We start from the raw sequence: 26,435 nt of genomic DNA on the forward strand, positions 1-26,435 counted from the left end.
AGGTGATGAGTGATGTTGATTGGTTCTTTGATAGTTAGTCAAAGTAGACACTTGCTGTCATTTCAATGCTCTGCTTTGCAAGGTGGGTTCCCAGGTGAAGTTAGGTTTGGTGTTGCCTGCTCTCCTGCTTTCTTAGCACTTGCAGTATTGTGGCTTGTGCCTCATCCTTTGCTTCTGCTGGGGATCCCACTGCACCACATATGGTTCACCTATAGGTGTAGACATGATTTTAACTAAAATTAAGAAGGTACAAATTCCATAGCTAGGAAAAAAACCGAATAAGTAAAATGTCAATAAGAAAGTAGTGTATGAAAATAAAATTTTAGCAAGAGTTATGTGGAAGAAGATGGCAGTCATGATGATTCATAGACAGAGAGGGTAGGAGGAAGAAACTGAAGACAGATGACGAGGACCATGAACTGCTGATGACTGATGTTATAACAGCTAAGTTTGAATGCTTTGATGCCCTCTGGGGAGTAAGCATAAAACCGATGACCTGATTTATAAATTACTTATGTATGTGTCTTCCTATACCTCTTTTTAGGATCAGTGCTTTTACCAAGGATATAGTAAAGAGTTTCCAAAATCCGCCGTAACACTGAGCATCTGCTCTGGACTCAGGTAATGGTATGTCCTGGAAATGCGCCCTGAGATGAGTCGCATCTCAGAAGGTCTTTGAAGGGTGGAGTGAAACAAAGAGAGATAGATGCCAATTGTGTTTTCTTCTATATATTTTCCTTTTCTTAAAAAAAAATTATTTATTTGCGAATAGAGTTACAGACAGTGAGAGGGAGAGACAGAGAGAGAGAAAGATCTTCCATCCGCTGGTTCACTCCCCAGATGGCTGCAATGGCCAGATCTATGCCGATCCAAAGCAAGGAGCCAGGAACTTTTTGTGTCTCTCATGAGGGTGCAGGAGCCCAAGGACTTGGTCCATCTTCTACTGCTATCCCAGGCCATAGCAGAGAGCTGGATCAGAAGAGGAGCAGCCGGGACAAGAACTGGTGCCCATATGGGATGCTGGTGCTGCAGGCAGAAGCTTAACCTACAACACCATAGTGCTGGCCCCTCTCCATATACATTCCTTTCCTCTTTCTCTTATTCTTACTTTTCTTCCTTTCTTAGTAACACAGGTTTTAAGTCACAATATTTATGAATAAAAAACCCCATCTAACATGAAGAATATTCACATTTCTTAGCCAGACTCAAACCATCACCGTGCCTAAATTCCATGGTAGACAGAAGAAGTTATAAACTTGGGTTTGGAAGTTAATTTAAGAATTATGGAGTGGTTATCAGGGATTGGAATGCAAAGATAGCTATCAAAATGTACAATTTTTTACTGTTGATTTTTCATTTCTTAATGGGAAATGTGTTCTAATGAAAATTTTTTTTTTGTATTTCAATATTTAGAGGATTATTGCAGTTTGAGAATGTCAGTTATGGGATTGAACCACTGGACAGTTCAGCTAATAACGAGCATATAGTTTTTCAAACGAAGAATAATAAAATTGGTTATCCACTTTTCCAAAAAAATCACCTAACAAATCAATATGTAAGCAGTTCTTACAGGATTCTGGTCAAATCAGAGGTGAGTGAACTTTTTCACTGTATCTTCATTTACATCACTACTGAGATCTGACATGGATGGAAAACAAATTTAAACTGATGTTGATTATATTAATATTTGCTTATATACTGTGTTTCTTTTAAAGATGCTTATTAAGATTATGGTTAGAAATATAAGATGTACTAGGATGAGAAACAGAAAAATGATCTAACAGCGTATGCTTCCTTGAAATTTTCATTTAGTCATTAAGAAGATAACATATTTTTCTTATTAAATTATATGATATTTCTTGGTATGTAAGGTAAATAATATTGGTTCTCAAATAAGTTAAACATGAAATATGTGTGTGATGCAGCAGATTAAACTCCAGCCTGCAGTGTCGGCATCCCTTCTGGGCACCGGTTTGAATCCTGGCTGCTCCACTTCCAATCTAGCTCCTTGTTAAGGCTCCTGGAAAAGCAGCAGAGGATGGCCCAAGTCCTTTGGGGACTCTATTGCTAACATTTTTTGTTGTATGTTTATATAATTTGTTCCACTTATAAAAGTGAGCTTCAAAAAGTTCATGTAAAAATGAAATTAAAAGAGAAAAATAAAAATATAAGCTTTATGGCTTGATTAAAGTCCATAATATATAAGCTTTATGGCTTGAGACACATTTGCATACAAGGATACTCCAAATTTTTCTTCCTGAGCATCCTGTGAAGCAAACCCTGACAATGCTTCCTTTCTTACATTATTACCTGAAGAAAAATTGATGCCCTTTACAGATTTGTATTAGGAAAAAAGCGGAAGTCAGACTGCCAAATCAGGACTGTGAATTGGATGCCTGTGATTTCCCATTAAATCCTTCACACACACACACACACACACACACACACACAGAGGAAAGTAATTGCCACAAAATTGTTTGATAACAATGTTTTTGTTTTAGTGCGTCTTTATCTGTATCTATGAAACTGGATATATCTATCTCTCTCCCTCTGTGTGTCTGTATGTATTGCACAAGATAATAATTTTTAAATGTTTTATTTAATTTGTGTCCTTTTTTAACAGGGAATTTCAGATACTAGCTTACGGAAAACAACGCTAAAAATGAAAATCATTATGGATAAAGCCATGGTATGAATCATTGATGTTTTAGTATGACTTTCTATTGTGCTCCATTTGTGGGAAACAGTCATAATAAACTTCTATTGTTTTCAATTCAGATACATTTTACTCTTTTCAAAACAGGTGTCTCAGTACATTATAACAATAAAGAACTGTCATTTTCCCTTACATAGACGTATGGAATCAATATTTCCATACTGATTTCCAAAATAGCATAGAATTCTAGAATAATGCATCTTTGTATGGGAAGATTCTACTACAATAAAATGTATGCAGTAAGAACTAGCAGCCAACAGCCTGGATCGTCTCCAATTCTCCTTAAAACTCTTTCTTACATCTACATTCATTTTAATGTAAACTATTGTATTAGTTTCTAAACTGGAAGACCTTTTTCTTAGATATCCTTTATAAGACCATTTTTTGTATAATTTCTTGGTGGAAGCCCTGAGTTTTAAAAATGGGACGAGGCCGGCGCTGCGGCTCACTAGGCTAATCCTCTGCCTTGTGGCGCCGGCACACCGGGTTCTAGTCCCGGTCGGGGCGCCGGATTCTGTCCCGGGTTGCCCCTCTTCCAGGCCAGCTCTCTGCTGTGGCCAGGGAGTGCAGTGGAGGATGGCCCAGGTGCTTGGGCCCTGCACCCCATGGGAGACCAGGAAAAGCACCTGGCTCCTGCCATTGGATCAGTGTGGTGCGCCGGCTGCAGTGCGCCAGCCATGGCGGCCATTGGAGGGTGAACCAACGGCAAAGGAAGACCTTTCTCTCTCTCTCTCTCTCTCTCTCTCACTGTCAACTCTGCCTGTCAAAAAATAAAAAATAAATAAATAAATAAAAAATAAATAAATAAAAAAATAAAAATGGGACGAATCATTTATAATAAGATTGAGTACATTTGTATTTATCAAAGTCCTGAAAATTGTGTATGTGGGTTACGCAGTAGTTTTCTTCTTAGGTCTCATCAATGACTGGTGCTTTTGTTCTTCCTCCTTTTGGACTATTGGGTTGCCCTTAACATCTATTTTCATCTCCAAACTGAGGTTCCTTTTCCTGCTAACTCTGTTTCCAGTACCCCAGGCCAGTAGTTTTTCTTTTACTTCCCGTTGGTGTTTTTAACTTGCCATGATCTAGAATTAGTATTATACCATCACGTATGTAAAGAAAGAGCCTGTCAATAGTAATATTCCATTTAACCCCCATCACTCATTGCCACTTTGTCGCATTTTGTGTGCCAGTTGTCATACACCACAAAATAAATTATTGTAAGACATGAATTGTTGTTTAGAGAAATTCAGTGAAAGAAAAATGTATTACTTTTTTTCTACATGTTCATAACTCCCAAAGCTTTACGCCCTTTCTAGTAAGTCTTCATTTCTGATATGTCTCCCTAATGTAGTTTATATGAAATTGTGCTATTTTCATCTTTAATTTGTAAGTATTAAAATGAGGCAACTAAAATTAATTTTAAGTTTAATCAAAATAATGTAGAATATTAAATTATAGATTCATTAAATGAATAAGATGCTTTGGAAAATGGCTGGTTAGGAGACTAGAATTGGGAAACTACACAATAAACTCGAAACATCTTGTGCCAGCCAAGTGCTCTAAAAATGATGAGGACACAATTTTCATATTAAAAAAATCACTGTAGCTGGTTTGATGGGGCTTTTAAATATGAGGCATTTTTAACATCAAAACTTAAAAATGATAGTTGAAAATAAAAATAAAAAAGGGAAAAAAGAAAATTACAATAGTATAATATTCATCATATTAAATAATTATCTATGAGTCTAATCTGACATTTAACAAAAAATAGATAAATGAGCATGAGATAGGAAGCTTTTCCTTGGAGTAAAATAGCAACTAATTAACGTGGAAAGGATTCTGGAGGTAGAAAAAAAAATCACCGGCAACCAGCTTCATAATAAATGATTCAGGCTAAGAGAGTGGCCGTTTGAGGGGGAAGAGAGTCTTTTTACATGATTTCAAAGCATCTTTTCACAAATTATTTATTAGAAGGGAAAAATACTAACTGAACATGACTTAACTTAGTAAAATTCCAGATTATCAAAATAATTAACGTCACTAATAATGGGTCAAGCTGACATCAGGAATCACCGAATCTCATATCCTAAGTACTCCTGCCACCTTTTAAAAGAGGGAAGGGAAAGGGAGGGGAGAGGAGAGGAGATCTTAATTCTATTATGGCCTCTTGATTTGAACATTGCATTATTTTAGCTTTTATATTTAGAATTCTATCATTTAAAATGCGAAGTAATTTTATCAAAAAATTAAGAAACAAACATTTGCCTTCCAGTATGACGTTATGGGCTCGGAAGAAGAACTTGTGGCTGAAAAAGTTATCCGTATCTTTAGTCTCATTAATTCTGTAAGTATTAATGTTTCATATTTAAGTTAGAAATAGTTTTGATACAGTGATATTATTGCATAAATTGAATTTGCATTTTAACAATGTAATTCTGTATACTAGTTCCATTTACCAATAGATTCCTCTCCAAATCATAGTTAATTGAATGTATTACATCTGCTGCAGGGTTACCCAAAGCTGTGCATCATCTATCTTCTTATTTCAGATGTTTTCTCAGTTTAAAATAACTGTTATGCTGTCCACTCTGGAGCTCTGGTCAGACAAAAATAAGATCTCAACAAATGGAGATGCTGAAGAAATACTAAAAAGATTTCTGTCTTGGAAACAAAATGATCCATTTCAAAATCCCCATGAAATGTCCTACTTATTTATGTAAGCATTTTATTCACACCGGCAGAGTTTAACAATTTGTCTCATATGTTAACTATCAAAATAACATACAAAATTTATGTCTAACAATAATTTTTTAACAATGTTAAAATTTATTTATTTTATTTGAATATTGAATTATTTATTTGAATATTTTATTTGAATATTGTATATGCAACTACAAAACATAAAAAACAGTCAAGACGTTGTTTAAGTGCTACTATTCCTTCGCTGTCTGAGTAGACCACTTACAAAGCGCGGGGAGCTGGAAAGCCTGGGGACCATGCTGGGTCCTCTGTGGTTGTGAAGTTCTCGGGGAAATGACTGAAACCATCACTTTAGCATTAGATAAATGCAACCTTTCGCAGAACACAGTGATTGCCTAACGTGCTTGTTATCACAAAAAGCGTTGTAACAGTAACTTCACCATCCTTGTGGTTAGACTACTCTCTGGTATGTTCCTGCTGACCCGAGGGGGACCTGTTCATCTATCCACATCTTCCAAGATTCTTTTGTATAGATATTTATTTTCCTTATTTAATTTTTATACAGAGAAACAGAATGTTAACTATCTTAAGCAACATGAAAAAAATTAAATATATTGGTGGTTCCCTCAAGTGGAATCTAAGAAGCAACAATAAAAAAGTACTAAAATGAATGTGCACACTTGGCTACATCCTGTCTTTCTTTTCCTTTATTGCATATTTTATCTCTTTCTTCCCTATCCTCCAATCCAATACTTTTACTACTGTTAGGGTTGATATACTATGTGCGAGTCATGGCAATAAACTGGCTTGACTTTTATATCTTAGAATTGCATCCGTCCTGCAAGGGCAGCAGTGATATTTCAAACTGGGGGATAGGTTGGGCACTGCTAGGTTTGGGACTTTTACCATAATATAATGTTCAGCAGTTTTTGAAATTAACTCTATGTGAACTACATGAATCAAATAATACATGTTGACAGCATAAGACGTGGTGGTTTTCAACATGTTCTTAAAGAAAGCGTAACTCTAGTGCATAATCCAATTTGTAAAACATTGTTAATGAAACTTTTCAAAGCAGATATTCACAAGAAATAACTCTGTTCTTTAGTTACAGGGACTATGCTACATTTGTGGGAACAACATATCATGGAATGGCGTGTGATCCAAAGTTTGCTACAGGAGTTGCTCTGGTACGCACCTGTCCCATCACTTCATTCACAACATGAGGTTCAGAACGTTAACATTCGTGTCACTCAACAAAAGTGCAAGTACTGCACCTATCATAACGCTTTGCCGAATGTTTATAAGATGGTGCCTTCAGGTTTTGATACTCAAATATTATCAGTTTTAAAGGATTTGTTATTTTGGAAAAGTAAATAGCATAAAACTTCCCATCTTAGCATTTTAAGTGTACTGTCCAGCAGTCAAATATCTTCACATGACGATGAAAGAGATCTGCAGTTTTTCATCTTGCAAAAATGAAACTCTACACTAATGGCACTGCACTGTTTGGTCCCTGGTAATCATAGTTCTGCTTTTTATTTCCATCAGTTTCATAACTCTCGATTCCATGTGTAAGTGGAGCCATGCAATATCTGTCTTTCTATGACTGCCTAATTGTGACATCTAATTGTGTTGGACATGCATTTTCTTTATTGTTTGTAGTGTTGAACTTTTGAATGTATATCTGGAGGAATGTCTGTTGAAGCAAATTGCCATTTTTTAATTGGGTTATTTGATTTTTTTTTGTTGTGGAGTTATGAAAGGTATTTATATTCTGGATATAAACTCCTTATTGGATATGGGCTTTACAAATATTTTCCATGCTTCCATTAGTTGCTTTATGTTCTATGGCTGTGTAATTTGAAGCATAAATGTTTCTAAGTTTGATATATTTGCATTAGTCTAATGTCTCTAACACTTGTCTCCTATATTTCTTTCAAGGAATTTTACCATTTTGTGTTTTTCTTTCTTTCTTTATTTTTTTAACTTTTATTTAATGAATATAAATTTCCAAAGTACAGCTTATGGATTACAATGGCTTCTCCCCCATAACGTCCCTCCCACCCGCAACCCTCCCCTTTCCCACTCCCTCTCCCCTTCCATTCGCATCAAGATTCATTTTCTATTCTCTTTATATACAGAAGATCAGTTTAGCATACATTAAGTAAAGATTTCAACAGTTTGCTCCCACACAGAAACATAAAGTGAAAAAATACTGTTTGAGCACTAGTTATAGCATTAAATCTCAATGTTAAGCACACTAAGGACAAAGATCCTACATGAGGAGTAAGTGCACAGTGACTCCTGTTGTTGACTTAACAAATTGACACTCTTGTTTATGGCCTCAGTAATCACCCTAGGCTCTTGTCATGAGCTGCCAAGGCTATGGAAGCCCCCTGAGTTCACTGACTCTGATAATTTTTAGGCAAGGCCATGGTCAAAGTGGAAGTTCTCCTCCTTCTTTGATGACCCATTCTTTCCACTGGGATCTCACTTGCGGAGATCTTTCATTTAGTTTTTTTGTTTTGTTTTGTTTTTCCCCAGAGTGTCTTGGCTTTCCATGCCTGAAATAGTCTCATGGGCTTTTCAGCTGGATCCGCATGACTTAAAAAGGGAGCAGATTTCATGTTTTTTTTTTGAAAAAAATTAAGAATGTGTTTTAATCATCACATATTTTTGAGGATTAATGTTTCTTTAATTTGTTCTAATTTTATCACACTGAGATAGGTAAAAGATTATGTTATTTCAGTACTTTTTTAAAAAGTTATTAAGAATCTTATTAACTTTTTTCGTGGCCTAAGAGGTATTTGACACTAGAGAATGTTCTGTATGTGCTGAAGGCTGTTGGGCATCCTGCCGCTGCTTGGTAGATTGCTATATAAATGCATTTTCATTCCAGTTGGGCTATCGTTATGGCTGAAAACATCTTTTATGCATCTCTCTAATTTCTGATTTTCTGGGGCTTTTGGTTAAAATGGAGTCCTTGAAGTTTCTTACTAATATTGCATTGCCATTTCATATTCCCTTCAGTTATTTCATAAATATGATTTTTTTCATGTTGACACACAGTTAAAATGACCCTCATCAGCTTGGTGAATTTCTCGTTTTTTTTCTTGTCCCATGTTATAGCAGCCTTGGCCTCTTACACTTTTCATTGAACGTACGTCTTATCTGATATCTAGTACAACCACAATTGTTCTCTCTTGGTTACCGTTTCTATGACAAATCCTTTCCCTCCTTTCCCATTTAGACAACGTTTGCTCTTGGGTCTAAAGTGACTATTTTATAGGAACATACATTTTAAGCATGTTTTTGAACTCATACAGTCAATATTTCCCTCGATTAGGAAGTTTAATCCATTTACACTTAGAGTATTTAGTGATAGGGAAGAATCTCCTACAGTTATTTTGTTCTTGACTGTATATCTTGTAGAATTTTTGTACTTTCCCTACTGTCCTCTTAGTGTTTGAAGGATTTTTTTTCAAAATGCTTGAATTCTAATCTTTTCCTTCTGTGTATGTTTTATAGCAATTTTCTGCATGTTGTTACCAATTGAATTATAAAAAAAACTCCATAAAGTTTAATTCTATTGTAAACTGATAACAATTTAACTTCAATTACATAAAAAAACTCCAGTCTATCAAACTATTCCTCCTTTCATGTTCTTGGTGTCACAAATTACATATGTTTATATAGAACAGTCATTGCATAGGTTTTTAGTGTTTTATTTATATTTTTTCACATCGCATCCAATACTGAAGTGAATTTATATACAAAAATTATAATAATTTGTTCATATTTGGTACCAGGATAGAGATTATGAATGTGTGTGCTTTGCACATTCTATACATGGGTACCATTGCATCCCATATGAGCACCAATTCATGTCTCAGCCACTCTTCTTCCAATCCAGCTCTCTGCTATGGCCTGGGAAAGCAGAAGAAGATGGCCCAAGCGCTTGGGTCTCAGCACCCACATGGGCAACCTGGAGGAAGTCCCTGGCTCCTGGCTTCAGATAGGCTGAGCTCCTGCTTTTATGGCCATTTGGGGAGTGAACCAGTGGATGGAAGACCTTTCTCTCTCTTCCTCTGTCTCTCTATATTCCTGCCTTTCAAATAAATAAAAAATACCCGGCGCCATGGCTCAATAGGATAATCCTCCGCCTGCGGCGCTGGCACACCGGGTTCTAGTCCCGGTTGGGGTGCCAGATTCTGTCCCGGTTGCCCCTCTTCCAGGCCAGCTCTCTGCTGTGGCCTGGGAAGGCAGTGGAGGATGGCCCAAGTCCTTGGGCCCTGCACCTGCATAGGAGACCAGGAGAAGCAGTTGGCTCCTGGCTTTTGATCAACACAGTGCGCCGGCCACGGCGGCCATTAGAGGGTGAACCTATGGCAAAGGAAGATCTTTCTCTTTGTCTCTCTCTCACTGTCCACTCTGCCTGTCAAAAAATAAATAAATAAATAAATAAATAAATAAATAAAATTTAAAAAAATAAATAAAAAATAAATATTTAAAAAAGGAAAATGCTATGCCTGAATTTCAAAACTACTTAGCACTACAATAAATATCTAATGATTACATTTTCAATGAAAATTTTAAAATACTTTCCTGTGTTTAAATTTACCAAATAATTATATAATGAAATCCTTTTTTTTCTGAAAGATTTTATTAATTTTTTTAAGGACAGAGTCACAGAGAGAAGAGATGAAAAAGTGATATCTTCCATTCATTGGTTCACTCTTGAAATGCTTGCAGCTCTCAGGGGTTGGCCAGGCCAAAGCCAGGAGGCAAAACCCCATGCAGGTCTCCCACATGGGTTTTGGGAACCTAAGCACATGGGCCATCATCCCCTTTCCCCCAGGTGCAATTTGAAGGAAGCTGGGTCAGAAGTTACGTGTATCCGGTATCCAAACCAGGCACTCCAATGTGAGATGTACAAATCCCAAAAGGCTATTTAACATGTTGTGTCACACTTCCCACCCCATGAGGACTTAATAATTTTCAAATAACTTGGTGTTGCTATCTAGTGTACTTTCTTTGCAATCTGAGATATTTCTTCAACATTTCCTGTAAGTCATATATGCTAATGAACTCGAAAGAGATTTTACAGATCTGGAAAAGTCATAATTTGTTCATCAATTTTTAATGGTAGCTTTGTTTTGTCCAAAACAATATTCTTTGGTTGAGTTTCTTTTTTTAACTTTTATTTAGTAAATATAAATTTCCAAAGTACAGTTTATGGATTACAATGGCTTCCCCCCCTCCATAACTTCCCTCCCACTCATACCCCTCCTATCTCCCGCTCCCTCTCCCATTCCATTCACATCAAGATTCATTTTCAATTATCTTTACATACAAAAGATCGATTTCATATATATCAAGTAAAGATTTCATCAGTTTGCACCCACACAGAATATAAAGTGCAAAATACTGTTTCAGTACTAGTCAATTCACATTGGACAATATATTAAGGATAGAGATACCACATGAGGAGTAAGTACACAGTGACTCCTGTTGTTGACTTAACAATTGACACTCTAGTCATGAGTTGCCAAGGCTATGGAACCCTTTTGAGTTCTCCAACTTCGATCTTATTCAGACAATGTCATAGTCAAAGTGGAAGTTCTCTCCTCCCTTCAGAGAAAGGTACCTCCTTCTTTGGTGGCCCGTTCTTTCTACTGGGATCTCACTCGCAGAGATCTTTCATTTAGTTTTTTTGTTTTGTTTTTGATTTTGTTTTTGTTTTTTGCCATAATGTCTTGGCTTTCCATGCCTAAAATACTCTCATGGCCTCTTCAGCCAAATCCGAATGCCTTAACTCCCAAAAAGACACAGACTATCATTAATTAGATTTTGGAAAGTAAAAGAAGCTAATATGAAAGGCGTATATTTACTGTATTATATTAACTGTGTGATATTGGGAATAGACAATCATGGAGATAGGGAAAAAATCATTGACTTGTAAATGTTTGGAAAAAGGCTACTTGGCAATATTGCTTTGCTTTGAGAAAAAAATTAACTTGACTCTTCAAATTATCTCTTTTCATAATAATTATTATTAGTTCATAGTCAATAATTTTTAATATTTTTCCATATTCACCTTGTCACCAGTTTCTTTTTTTTTCCAAGATATTTATTTATTTATTTTTTTAAACTTTTATTTAATGAATATAGATTTCCAAAGTACGACTTATGGATTACAATGGCTTCCCCCCCATACCGTCCTTCCCACCCACAACCCTCCCCTTTCCCACTCCTTCTCCCCTTCCATTCACATCAAGATTCATTTTTGATTATCTTAATATACAGAAGATCAGCTTAGTATACATTAAGTATGGATTTCAACAGTTTGCTCCCACACAGAAACATAAAGTGAAAAATAATAGATGATTTTTTTTAAATGATGATGAAATCAGAGCAGACCTATTGTCATGTTTAATCCCAGTGAGAGTCAAGTTGGGAATTGATAATTTCTTTTTTTTTTTTTTTTTACAGAGGATCAGTTTAGTATGCATTAAGTAAGGATTTCAACAGCTTGCACCCCCATAGAAACACAAAATGAAATATATTGTTTGAGTACTCGTTATAGCATTAAGTCTCAATGTACAGCACATTAAGGATAGAGATCCTACATGAGGAGTAAGTGCACAGTGACTCCTGTTGTTGACTTTACCAATTGACACTCCTGTCTATGGCATCAGTAATTTCCCTATGCTCCAGTCATGAGTTTCCAAGGCTATGGAAGCCCTCTGAGTTCTCCGACTCTTATCTTGTTTAGACAAGGTCATAGTCAAAGTGGAGGTTCTCTCCTCCCTTCAGAGAAAGGTACCTCCTTCTTTGAAGACCTGTTCTTTCCACTGGGATCTCACTCGCAGAGATCTTTTGCCAGAGTGTCTTGGCTTTCCATGCCTGAAATACTCTCATGGGCTTTTCAGCCAGCTCCGAATGCCTTTAGGGCTGATTCTGAGGCCAGAGTGCTATTTAGGACATCTGCCATTCTATGAGTCTGCTGAGTATCTCACTTCCCATGTTGGATCACTCTCCCCTTTATTTACTCCATCGGTTAGCGTTAGCAGGTACTAGACTTGTCTATGTGCTCCCTTTGACTCCCAGTCCCTCCACCATGACCAACTGTGAACTGAAACTGATCACCTGGAACAGTGAGATGGCATTGGTACATGCCACCTCGATGGGATTGAATTGGAATCCCCTGGTATGCTTCCAACTCCACCACTTGGGGCAAGTCGGCCTGAGCATGTCCCAAATTATACATCTCTTCCCTCTCCCATTCCCACTCCCATGTTCAACAGGGATCACATTTCAGTTAATTTTCAACACTTAAGAATAACTGTGCATCAATTACAGAACTAAACCAGTCATATTAAGTAGAACAGATAAAAAAAACTACTAAGAGGGATAATGTATTAAGTTGTTCATTAACAGTCAGGGCTATGCTGATCAAGCCACCGTTTCCCATAGTGTCCACCTCACTCCAACAGGTTTCCCTCTTGGTCACCAGTTTCTAATTAAACTCTTTAGAAGCTGTATATTTTTAATATATATTAAAAAATATGTGTTCTGTACAGAAATAATAGTTACTGAAATAATCCTTGTAAATCTCAAAGTGAATGTTGATATTCATTAGATTTAAATTCATAAAATATTTAAATATCACAAAAACTATATCAATATTTTATTATTCATATTTATCATTAATATATTAATATTTTATTATATGACAATGCTATTTGAAAAACAGTGTTACTCAAAAAGTTATCTTTTTGTCTTCTAAATCCTTAAGAAAATAACTAGCTTTGATGTAACTGTTTCCTAAGTTTGCATTTGCATTTAGGCAGTATGGCCCAAAAAAGTTGACAAGATTAAAGCACTGAGGTAGTACTGTGGGCAATTATTCTGTGTTTTTTCTCTGTTTAGTATCCAAACATGGGCACTTTAGAGGCATTTTCAGTCGTTGTGGTACAATTGCTTGGAATTAATCTGGGATTAACATATGATGACATCTACAATTGTTACTGTCCAGGACCTATGTGCATAATGAATCCTGAAGCAATGTAAGGTTTTTTTTAAAGTGTTTTGTGTATGTGTGTATATATATATATATATATATATGTGTGTGTGTGTATATATATATATGTTTCCCCTTTTGTGAATGCTTGTGCTATCCCTTGATGTTCAATCTCTTACAATATAACTTGACCATCAACATATGTGTTAAGTACACAAGCACTTATTTGACATACTAAAGAGAATAACTGTAGGATACTGTAGAATGCATGCTTGAAGCCACTGTGTGGAAAGGAAGTGGATGTTGACTCAGACCTGTGGGAGCTTACTGGAGTCTTGTTGAAGGTATTGGAAAAACCATTCAGGATAAGCACTGAAGAGCTCCTGGGATAATGAAATGTAGAAAACCAACAGACCTGGAGTATGGAGATTTGTGGGTGAGTGGAGCAAAAAACTAGAAGTGGTTGGAACTGTAAAGAATGGCATTTTAGGCATAGGGCAAAGAAAGTGAAATAGCAGAAGATTGCCCAAATGCTTGGGCCCCTGGCATCCACATGGGAGACCTGGGTGGAGTGTCTGGCTTCTTGCTTCAGCCTGGCAGGATCATGGCCATTGTTGCCACTTGGGGGATGAACCAGTGGAGGGAGATCTAGATCTTTCTCTTTCTCCCCCTTTCTCTCTATGTAAGTCTACCTGTCGAATAAATAAATCTTTAAAAAAAAGGAGTGATTGAAGTCAGATGGTAAATACATCAATGTAGTATTTTAATTTCTCCAAACACTTTTACAACTCAGAGATAAATCTAGGAAATTAGAAAAAAAAATAATACTTCAGGCATCTGGTGTTGTGCTGCAAGGATTGTCAAATTCAATTTGAATTGAAATCTGAGATAATTTCAACATGAAAAATAATACTGGTGAATGGGAGCTGCAGTGCAACAAGTTAAACCATTGAGAGGAAATGGCTTAAAGTTTAAATGGACTTAATTATTATCTTGTAACCACACAGGAAATATTTAGATGTTACATTATCATTGGTTCTATTTCATTGAAAGAAATTATGAATGACTAATTGACAAAAAATATAAAAATAGATGTGATTTTTAATATTGTTGGTATGTAGTTTTGACAAACACTGACATTCTAAAATTTCTAGATGGTGAGCTTCCTCTTAGGATACCAGCATGTCATATAAGAGTGCTGGCTCAAGTCCTGGGTATTCCACTCGCAAACAAACTTCCTGCTAACAGATCCTGCGAGGCAGCAGATAATGACTCAATTACTTCAGTTTCTCCCAGCCACTTGGGAAACTCAGGTGGAGATGTGGCTTACTGTATAAAAATTTTAAAAAACTAACAAAGACTATCTTTGTCAAACATTATTAAAAAGTATATGTTGCTATGGTGAAAGACAGTAATGAAGACTAATAGACACAACTGTATCAAAGTCACTGTTTTAAATACTATAAATAAATTGAAATATTGAGCAACTTTTTCAGTCCCAGTGAAACATTGGAGGGATAATCCTTATGACATTGTTGCCAGGATTCCTAACCTCAGTCTTTCAGGACACATTTCAAAAACACAAATAGGAGGACATTCTACAAAGCAATGGTTAAGCAGTTAGAAAACTTCTGTCAGTTAAGAAAGTTGAAACAAAGCACTTAGGTCAGTGCATCGGAGAGTCATAGAACTAAATGCATGGGCTTATTCTCAGCTGGATCCTATTGCTGTAAAGTGGCAATACCAAGGAGCAAGGGATTCTAATTTTATACTGACATAATTAGCCATAATTAGTTTTATTTCTTAACCTTTTCTACTTGTATTTTCTATTATGTTCCATTTTCTTAACAGTCATTTGGGCTTCATATATTAATAATGATGTTGGCAATAATAGGATATACTCAGAGAACCCATTTTGCACCAAGCACTAAGAGTTTTTTGCTTTTAACGTTCTTTACTTTCCAGATGTTTCTTATAACAAATTACAGCATAAATGAACATATTGCATTTGCTTGTGACCTATGGAATTAAAAGCACCCTCCCATTGTCTTTTGACTGTTCTCGCAGTGAAGTATTTCGGAATTCAGTGCACTTTATGGGAGAGTGTTACTGCAGTACGGGTTTCTTGCTCCATTTATCTGAGGCATCTAACTTAATTTCAGACTATCCAGTGGTATAAAGTTCTTTAGCAGCTGCAGCATGGAGGAATTTAAGCAATCAGTGTCACTGCCTAAATTTGAATGTCTTCAGTATAAAGAAGTTCCAACAGTGGTTTTCCAAGGAAAATCTGGAACTTGCGGCAATGGAATTTTGGAAGGAGCAGAGCAGTGCGATTGTGGCGTTGGAGAGGTTAGTCACAAAATTATCAGGTTATCCAAAGATTTGTTTGTTTTTTCTGTTATAATCTTTCAAAGATGGATGTGATGTTAAAGGGGAGTCATTAACATTCTATGTATTTTCTTAACTATGTCTGTCGGGGGGGGGTATATGGGGCAGGTGATAACGGACTTATCCTCAATTTGAAGCATTTGAAGAGTTCATTTCCTGGGGATCTGTGGTATGGATTGCAGAAACAGATTTTCATCTTGACTTTTGAGTACAATGAACCAGAGTAGAATCAATGATATGATCATCACCTATAACATCTCACAATTCCCTCCAAAATGGCTTGTACAGTCTCCCTAATAAGCTGTTAGATGTTTCCTGTTATTCATTTTCTCATCTACTAGTTTTCATTATTTTGTATCTGTGGTTATTTACTTTTATTTGCTTCAACAGAATTGGGTTAATCACAATCTTTGGCTCACTGTCATTGTGATGACGATATAACACGACTAAACAATTACATGTGCGTGTCCATCTGTTTCTTACTCTGATCCTAAACTTCTGTCTGAGAAGTAAATAGTACCCAAATGTTAGGTTTATTATTATTATTATACATTTTTCATTAATTTATCACAAGTTTTATTAGTGTTGAATTTCGCAAAATTGTAATAAAGCCTAATTTTGTGAGATAAATTTTCTTTATTACTTAAAATGTTCATATTAATATAAATATTAATTCACTTCTCTATTTAATAATATATTATGATTGGGGATATAGACTTACAAGAATTTTTGGTTTATGAAAACTCAGAAAGTTTATAAATACATTTTTTTCTCTCTGTTTTCTTAAGAGTTCATGTCTTGTATAAAACTTCTGATGTACATAAGAGTCATTTGGCTATATATCTAGTTATGGAATTTCCAGGTCATTGATTAGATGAATGATGCCTGAGAAATCAAAAATTTAGATTAAAAGATGTTTGTGCTAATTTATATTTTCTTTTTTTTTTTTACTGTATAATAAATCCTGTCTTTTTAAAACCCTATTCAGCATATGGTATTGCCAATTTTTGATGTTTGCCAATTTTGAGTATAAAGTGTTAACTAATTGTGGTTTCAATTGGAATTTCCTTATTTACTAGAAAAATTATTTATCTATGTATACTAGCCATACTGGTCCCATAAGTTTGCTGTGAAATATATGTTTATTTGTTTCATCTATTAAGCATCCTGTTCTTTCTCCTTGTAGTTATTTGTACATTCCCTATAGTGATCATTAATATTTTTTTGAGATTTAAAAAGCAAGATTTATTAGAGTAAAAGACCTCCAGCCAGAGCAGCATGGAAGGGGGCTTCCAAGAGAGGAAAAAACCAGAAGAGTTCGGTGGTAGAGTTTTCAAGCACTATTTTGATTGACATTTAGTTAGAAGGCAAGGAAAAAACCCATCAAAATACTTGATTTACAATCCTTTATCCTATCTGGCTTGCTCATGATGAAACAAAAAACCGTCCAGAGAGTGGTGGGATGGAGAACTTGTTTTCACAATAAACTGTGAGCTTGGGAGGATGGGATCCCCCACTCCCTTGCTATTCTCATGGTAAATTTGGAGATTCCTGAGGAAGGATGATGGACACTTTTGATCTTGCTAAAGGTAACTTTTGGGGGGGGGGGACATTTTCTACCCTCCATTTCCAGACTGCTTAGTAACCCATTTGACTCCTCACATTCCCCCCTCAACAAAAATGGACCTCAACTTCTGTTAGGGGAACTGGGCAATGACTACTCTGGCTACTTCGTGCTGTAAAAGGGTATCATTGGGAACTGGAGTTGACAGGATTCCAGCAGGAGGTGGCTTCTCAAGGTGGACAGCAGTGCCAGCTTGCGGGAACTGCTTCCATCTGAGGTTTCATGGAGAGCTTGGCTATTGACAGTTGGGTCGCAAAGACCCTGCTTTATCTGGTGAAACTATACTTTGAGGACCCGGGAAGAGGTTAAGCTGTCACTTGCGATGCTGGCATCCATTGTGTGACAAGCCAGTTCCAGTCTTGGCTGATCCACTTCCAATTCCAGTTCCCTGCTAAGTCATGTAGGAAAGCAGCAGAAGATGGCTCAAGTATCAAGGTCTTGGGCCCTTTCCACTCACATGAGAATCCAAAGGGAGCCTGGAACAGTCACAGCCATTGAAGCTGCTTCTGGAGAGTGAACCTGTTTATAGAAGATATCTCTGTCTCTCCTTCCTGCTCACTGTCAATCTGCCTTTCAAATAAGTAAATATAACACACACTTCCCACCCCTACAACAAACAGGTTGGCATAACACATTAATGTCTTTTAAGCTCATTTTTTTATTAATGTGAAAGGCAGAGTTACAGATTGGGGGGGGGGGGTTTGGGAAGAGAGAGAGAGAGAGAGAGAGAGAGAGAGAGATCTTCCATCTGCTGGTTCATTCCCCAAATGGCCACATTGGCAGAGGCTGTACTGTGCCAAAGCCAGGAGCCTGGAGCTTCTTCCCTGCATATCCTTGATAAATCCCACTTGGTACAAGTGAATTTATCTTTCTGATGTGTTGTTGGATTTAATTAGCTAATATTTTGTTGAGGATTTTTGCATATATGTTAATCAAGGATACTGGCCTATAGCTCCCTTTGTTTTTTTTTTTTTTTTCTGTTTTATGAATTAAGGTGATGCAAGCTTCATAGTAGGAGTTTGGGAGGATTCCCACCCTCTCAATGGTTTTGAATAGCTTGAGAAGAATTGGAATTAAATCTTTTTTAAGTGTCTGGTAGAATTAAGCAGTGAAGCCATCTGATCCTGGGCTTTTCTTTGTTGGGTCTTTATTGCTGATTCAATCTCTATCTTGGCTATTGGTCTGTTTAGATTTTCTATGCCTTCATGACTCAATTTTCATAGATTGTCTGTATCCAGGAATCTATCCATTCTTTTAGGTTTCCCAATATATTGGCATACAGCTCTTTGTAGTAATTCCTGATGATTCTTTTAATTTCTGTGGTATCTCTTGTTACATTTCCTTTTTCATCTCTGATTTTGTTTGTTTGTGTCATCTCCCTCTTTTTTGTTGGTAAGTTGGGCCAATGCTGTATCAATTTTGTTTAGTTTGTCAAAAAAAAATCTCTGCATTTCATTGATCTTTTTTATTTTTTTTTTAGTTTCAATTTTTCTTATTACTTTCCCGATTTTAATTATTTCTTTCCTCCTACTAATTTTGGTTTTGGTTTGTTGTTTTTCTAGGTCCTTGAGATGCACCAATTGTTCATTTGTACCTTTCTAATTTCTTCATGTAGGCATCAATTGCTATAAACTTCCCTCTTAATATTGCTTTTTCTGTATCCCATAAGTTTTTATATGATGTATGATCATCTTGATTCATTTCCAGAAATTTTTTTATTTCTCTTTTGAGTTCTTCTATGATCCAGTGTTCATTAAGGAGCATGTTGGTCAGTTTCCATGTGTTTGCATATGATCTAGAGATTCTTGAGTTGTTGATTTCTAGCTTCATTCTATTGTGGTCAGAGAAGACGCATGGTATGATTTTATTTATTTATTTTTTTAATTTGCTGAGACTTGCTTTATGTCCTAGCATATAGTCTATCCTAGAGAAAATTTCATGCACCAATGAAAAGAATGTGCATTCTGCAACTGCAGGATGAAGGATTCTGTAGATATTATTTAGATCCATTTGCTCCATAGTGTTGGTTAGTTCTGTTGTTTCTTTGTTGATTTTTTTGTTTAGTTGATCTGTCAGTTGGTGAAAGTGGGGTGTTGAAGTCCCCCATTACTATTGTATTGGAGTTTATGTCTCCCTTTAGATACATTAACATTTCTTTTAAATACCCAGGTGCCCTGTAATTGGGTGCACAAACATTGATTATAGTCACATCTTCCTGTTGAATTGATCCCTTAATCATTACATAGTGCCCTTCTGTGTCTCTTTTAACAGTTTTTATATTAAAGTCTATTTAGTCTGATATTAGGATGGCTACACCTGCCCTTATTTTATTTCCATTAGCGTGGAATATCTTTTTCAATTCTTTCACTTTAAGTTGGCCTATATTGTTGTTGGTGAGATGTGTTTCTTGTAGGCAGCAAATAGATGGGTCTTGCTTTGTTTCTTTTTTTTAAGATTTACTTATTTATTTGAAGGTCAGAATTACACAGAGAGAGAAGGAGAGACATAGAGAGAGAGAGAGGTCTTCCATCTGCTGGTTCACTCTCCGATTGGCTGCAATGGCTGAAGCTGCAATGATCTGGAGCCAGGATCCAGGAGCTTCTTCCAGGTCTCCCACATGGGTGCAGGGGCCCAATGGCTTGGGCCATCTTCTACTGCTTTCCCAGGCCATAGCAGAGAGCTGGATTGGAAGTGGAGCAGCTGGAACTCAAACTGGCACCCATATGGGATGCCAGCACTTCAGGCGGCAGCTTTACCCGCTACGCCACAGAGCCGGCCCCAGGGTTGGTTTGTTTGTTTGTTTGTTTGTTTTTGTAATCCTTTCGGCCAGCCTGTATCTTTTTTTAAGCTTGATTTATTTATTTGAAAGGCAGAGTTATAGAAAGGCAGAGGCAGAGAAGGTGAATGAGATCTTCCATCCTCTGGTTCACTCCCCAAAAGGCCACAACAGCCAGAGTGGGGCTAATCCAAAGATCCAGGAGCTTCTTCCAGGTCCCCTAGGCTGGTGCAGGGCCCCAAGGACTTGGGACATCCTCTCCTGCCATCTCAGGCCATAGCAGAGAGCTGGATCAGAAGTGGGGCAGCTGGTACTCAAATGCCACAGTGCTGGTCCCCCAGCCTGTGTCTTTTAACTGGAGAGTTTAGGCCATTCAAATTCAAAGTTACTATTGATGAGTAACAACTTGACCCTGCCATTTTTCCATAAATATTCCTATTGTTTATTTTTTATTTGCTTTGTAGTTTTACTGGGAAATTTTCTGTGTTTACATTTGTTCACAATAATGACTATCTGTGTTTCTGTGTTTAGCTATGCCCAGCCTAGGGTAGTGGCCACTCTCTATTTCCCCATGTTGGAATCCCTCTGGGGACAACTTGTTAGGCAATTTTATTGCTGGATACTATACACCTAGGCTATACACAGTTAGATAAAAACCTGCTGCTTCTAGGCACCAAGTATGTGTAGTAGTGTTACTCTACTGAAAACTGCTAGCAACTGAAAACAATGATACGAATTTGCGCATGTGGATATATCTAAACATAGAAGCAGTACAGTTAAAATATGGCACAAGGGTAAGAAATGGTACCCTCAATAGAACAGTTATCATGATTGTGACCTGGATGTTGTTCTGAGTGGGTCAGTGAGGGAGCAGTGAGTGCAGGGGAAGGCCCAGGACACATGAAATTTGATAAACATATTTCTCCATTAATAATTTAGCCTCAGCCTATTGTGATTACTTCATGAGCTCGTAACATTTTTTAAACTCTTGCCTCTTTTGTAAAGAAATTTCTTAAGCACATACTATAAACTATACAAAATAATTCCTTTATGTCTTTAGTCAATAAACTTTTATCTATTGTTAATTTTTATTTTTGCTTTAGAATATTGTGTTGGAAATTAAGAGAAAACACACATATTCCCCAGGCCTACGCCAGGTCAGCATCCTCAATAACACCACCTTCCACCTCCATTTTTGCCTTCAGGGGCACTTCACTAGGGCCAATGACTCGTGGAGCTGTCATCTCCTGTGTTAGTGTTTTATTCTGGACAGCTCCTGAAACACCTGCTGAGGCTGCCTTACAGTTCTCCTCTTTCTTACAGGTAGAAGGAGGACACTCCAATACAATGACAGAAGTACAGTGTGCTGAATACACATTAGGCTGGTAGCATGGTGGTTTGCAGTGCTATTATCCAATGTTATGTACTGTAGCCAGTTGTGTGTGCCCCATTTTCCATAACTGACAGCATAGTAGTTTGTTCACACCAGCATTGCACGGTCACTTGAGTATAATGTTGCACTACAGTGAAGATGGCCACATCACTAGGGGATAGGAATTTTTCACCTCTACTACAAGTTTTTGAAAGTACCATGGTACATGCAATCTGCCCTTGACCAAAACATGTGACATGTGGTACAGACTCAGTAGAATCATTTCGGGAATCAAAGTTTCTGTATTTATCTTGAATATATTTGCTTTTAGTCATGCAGTCACAAAAAATGCTGTAATCCTGTGGATTGTACTCTGATTGGATTCTCCGAGTGTGGCACTGGACCATGCTGTGACGCAAAAACTTGCCTGGTAAGCTTTCAAAATATCACATTATTTTCTTTCATGAAATTTACTGTGTTCTAATATAGTTGTGTTTACCTTTTTAAAATAGTATTTCCATGGTTTTAATTCATTTTCACTTTGATATGCTTTTATAGTCTGGTTCTTAATGGCATGTTAATATTTCATGCCTTTAACTAGTCTGCGCAGTATGTTTTTTGGAGGACATTTGTTATTTTTCTATGGATTTATATATTAAATATATGTTTTATATGTGTGTGTGTTTTCAAGTCAATAGCCTAGTCTTCTGATAACTAATATTTCATGCTCAACTGATTTCACTATTTCAAAGATGTTTTTTGGTATATTTCAACCTTTCTCTTAGCTACATTTTTTCAATAAAAATTTTCACTCTCCCCTGAAGACTCATTCAGCTCTTCAATACACCACTAATTCCAGATTATTTTGGTCCTAAGAATTCATCTTCTTTATATCTTAATGTAACTCATCATGATTGAACATCTTAGAACAAAATCACAAAATCCTAAATGAATCACCCTACACAATTTGATGTGCAATGTTCTGATGAAAACAAATATTTATAAAAATTCATTTTTTGAAAATGGAAGAAAAGGAATCAATGAATAATGGTAATATGTAGCACACAAATATCAAAGTGTAGCTTGAAACTGTTTTCTTCTTAAGAAATAAGTATCAGTTTCTTTTAAAAAAATATTTCAGAGAGGCAGAGGGAGAGAGAAACAGAGAGACAGGAACAGAGAGAGATTGATCTTCCATCTGCTGGTTCACTCCTCAGGTGGCCACAACAGCCTAGGCTGGGCCAAGCAGAAGCCAGGAGCTTCTTCTGGGTCTCCCATGTGGATTCAGGGGCCAAAGCACTTGGGATGTCTTCTTCTGCACTCCTAGGCATACCAACAGGGAGCTGGATCAGAAGTGGAGAAACTGGGACTCAAAATAGCACCCACATGGGATTCTGGTACTGCAGAAGGTAGCTTAACATACAGCACCAGCCCCAGTATCAGTTTCTTAATTAGCTTCTTGGTTAGGCATTTAAAACATCAATTTATAAGGATGAATTCCATTTGTTCGAGAAAAAACATATTACACATAGCTCCAAATTGGAGAAATACCTTTGATTTTTGGTAAAAAAAAATTTTGTGAGTCCACAGCTTTCTAGTCAACCATGATTTGCTGTGTCATATCATGTATCTCTTCCTCCTTGTTGATTGTCTTGTCTTCTTGGTGTCTGGGCTCCTACTACTTCTTGAAATAAGCTTTGGTATGAAGTTTTGAGATTGTCATACTGCTGATATCACTTTTTGTGGAGGTAAAGATGAAAAATTTCTGGTGTGTTCTATGATGAGGGACTTGATTGAGGGATGTGGTTGAATGAGAAGGCCATGCCAAGATGGCCACTGGCAAGTGAGGGTCAGTTACTCAGGAATGGCTTTGGAACCCAACCGGCAATGGAGCCTGCCTAGCAACAAGCTGTGATTGGTTAGGGCATAAACCACCCCTTAACCAGATTGGCTGCCTTGGCTATATAAGCTGCTGTACCAACTGAAATAAATGAGTCTGCGAGCTGCTCACCTCTGGCCCGCTTTCACCTGACTACCAGTGTCTGTGTGGTGACTCTGCCTCTTGCCTCCATCGTGTTCCTCCTCTCAGAATGAATCCACAGCAACAGAGGAAAGTGATCCAGTCAGAAGTTGCAAGCCTCTGTGCAGCTGCTTCAGGAAAACCAGGACAATCAGAATGTTGGCCTCCAGTCTCCTCACCTGCTGCTGAAGAGTATTTTGCTGTGGCTTCACAGCCATTGTCCAGGCATTCTTCAATGCTTACCCACTCTAGTTTTGTGGGCAGTGGAACCCCCAGTGAGTCTTGTTCCAGACTCTTCTCTCCACATGTGAAAGAATTCAGGGTGGAGGTATAAAGATGTGCTTGAAGTAAGATTTATTTAAAAGCAAAGGAGAAGTGCACTCTCAAGCAACAACTGCTGAGAAAGTCAAGAGAGAGAAAGAGGATGAACAAACACCCCCTCAACAAGGTTCAGGCCATCCTTCTATACTATTGGGAAGCATAATGTGTTCTGTATGGGACGGGGTTTAGTTGAATATTCAAAAGAGGGTAGAGTTTGGGTTGGTGCTTGAATATCACCTCTTTTTGTGTCCATTTTTGCAAAGATAAGAAGTGTCATGATGCCAGGTGCATAATGGAGTAGAAGTGGCTGCAGGATAATTTTTTTAACTTTTATTTAATGAATATAAATTTCCAAAGTACGATTTATGGATTACAATGGCTTCCCCCACATACCGTCCCTCCCACCCACTACCCTCCCCTTTCCCACTCCCTCTCCCCTTCCATTCACATCAAGATTCATTTTCGATTATCTTAATATACAGAAGATCAGCTTAGTATACATTAAGTAAGGATTTCAACAGTTTGCTCCCACACAGAAACATAAAGTGAAAAATAATAGATGATTTTTTTTAAATGATGATGAAATCAGAGCAGACCTATTGTCATGTTTAATCCCAGTGAGAGTCAAGTTGGGAGTTGATAATTTCTTTTTTCTTTTTTTTTTACAGAGGATCAGTTTAGTATACTTTAAGTAAAGATTTCAACAGTTTGCACCCCCATAGAAACAGGCTGCAGGATAATTTTATTATTATCTCCAAGTTTATGGCAAAGACATGTCCTGTGGCGTTATTGGATACTTCCACCTGATGCTGGTTCTAAGTTTTCAATATTGTGCAAGGAGATGGGCAGCTTGGTGGGTTGGTAGTGCACAGAAAGGGAGGTTCAGGTGTTGCATGGAAAGGGAGTTTTGATGGTGCAGACCAGGCTGTCATGTAGGGTCTGCCTGAGACTGCTGCAAGTTCTGGCCAGAGCTGTACCACTGCTGATCAGGAAAAGCTGGCCCATGACAGGTTGCATGGCTGCTTCGGTTGGCTGAGGCTATAACTTGGCAGGTCAGCTGGTATTCTCAAATCTAAGCTTCTTTTGCTAACATTATGTGCCTGCCCATATCATTTCCCACTTGGAGGTTTCTGTTCCTTAATCATAATTGGAGGATGCTTGATTCATGGTTCTGAAGCCTCTTGCCAAAGCATAGCCAGATTATAATTGGCTCTTTCAACTGCATCTGCACTTCAGTACCATTCTTTAAAGTACTGAATAAAATATTCCTTAGAGTATCCAAACACTATGTCCCAGGACAACCTCCAGACCCCTCATTCTATACTTTGCCATGGAAGATAACAGAAGAATACCACACCAAAATAAATAGGGAGATGTCGGTTTTGTGTAGGTATTTTGTGTATGTGTGAGTGTGCAGGGAGCCAAATACCAACTGATTTTCCAAAGAGACAGCAGGGGTGCTCAGGGGTCATAGGATGACAAAATCTATTTGTCAGACATAGGCAGATGCTAACTGCATGCAAATCAAACACCTGGTTGTTGCGATGACAAAATATGCAGTGGTGCAAATCATTCCAAAGGAGCAAAAAGGATGGGAGCTTAAAACGCATAGGTGAAAGGAAAATAGGCAAGCTTAAAAGTCTATGGCCAGATTACAGTAGGAAAACAGGAGACCCTCAGGTCACTGAGTGTCTTGGGAGAAAATTGCAACCAGCCTTATAAAGCTTCTTCAGGAAGGATCCAAAGGCATATGATATGCATGATGCCAGCTCTTGCACTTTCCACATCCAACAATAGTTGGAGGGCATATACATGGATGAGTTAGGAGGAGTAAGTCTATGGGAGGTCAGAATGGAAGGGGAAAATGTCAGAAAGAAACCAAGATCCTTAAGGCACAAGAGAGGTGAGAATTGGGCAAAACTCACCAATGTTTTGCATGGGTTTCCATTTCATGTTCCTCCCGCCTGGCTGGCTCACCACATACGCTGCGGGCAATGGGAATCCTAACTGGGCTTATTCCATGCTTTTCAATCCAAAGATGAACAAATTCAATGTGGAGGTGCCGGAGTCCAGCTCCAGCCAGTCCAGGGGTTTCTAAAGGTGTGAGAGGTGTCAGCACAGGAAGAAATGAGCACTCACAGCAAGGCAAATGGCATGGCTCTGGCTCTCGAGCGCCAGACTTTATATCATGTCACATAATGATTATTTCTTCTTACAATAACAGGTCTGAGGTCCATTTTCTTAGAACCACTGAGCTTGTATTTTATCTTGCCTTTACTAGTTACAATTTCTTTGATTTTCAAGGGCATAGTCAGAGCGTGGGAAACAGGTGTGAGACAATGGGCTGCCCACAGAAGGCCTTGAGTGCTGTCGAGCTGTGCAGAAATTGGTTGGACAAGCTAGAATAGCACCTTTCTTTTTTAAAAAAAGATTTATCTATTTTATTTGAAAGTCGGAGTTACACAGAGAGAGAAGGAGAGGCAGAAAGA

The 26,435-nt window shown here is 37.5% G+C and overlaps 1 protein-coding gene across 1 annotated transcript in view; it reads left to right on the forward strand.

Annotated features, from left to right (window-relative positions):
- The window catches only part of LOC100358989 (A disintegrin and metallopeptidase domain 3), a 99,686-nt gene that overhangs the window by 25,423 nt on the left and 47,828 nt on the right, over positions 1-26,435 (forward strand). The window contains exons 5-13 of the mRNA XM_017350395.4: positions 545-621; positions 1,414-1,591; positions 2,624-2,689; positions 4,992-5,063; positions 5,269-5,435; positions 6,528-6,609; positions 13,355-13,491; positions 15,608-15,794; positions 21,937-22,035. Of these exons, the coding sequence (XP_017205884.2) occupies positions 545-621; positions 1,414-1,591; positions 2,624-2,689; positions 4,992-5,063; positions 5,269-5,435; positions 6,528-6,609; positions 13,355-13,491; positions 15,608-15,794; positions 21,937-22,035 (1,065 nt within the window). The remainder of the gene's footprint in view (positions 1-544; positions 622-1,413; positions 1,592-2,623; positions 2,690-4,991; positions 5,064-5,268; positions 5,436-6,527; positions 6,610-13,354; positions 13,492-15,607; positions 15,795-21,936; positions 22,036-26,435) is intronic.

The sequence above is a fragment of the Oryctolagus cuniculus genome, chromosome 2 (genome assembly GCF_051225735.1).
Source record: "Oryctolagus cuniculus isolate XC-2025 breed Fujian yellow rabbit chromosome 2, ASM5122573v1, whole genome shotgun sequence".
Classification (NCBI taxonomy): Eukaryota; Metazoa; Chordata; class Mammalia; order Lagomorpha; family Leporidae; genus Oryctolagus; species Oryctolagus cuniculus.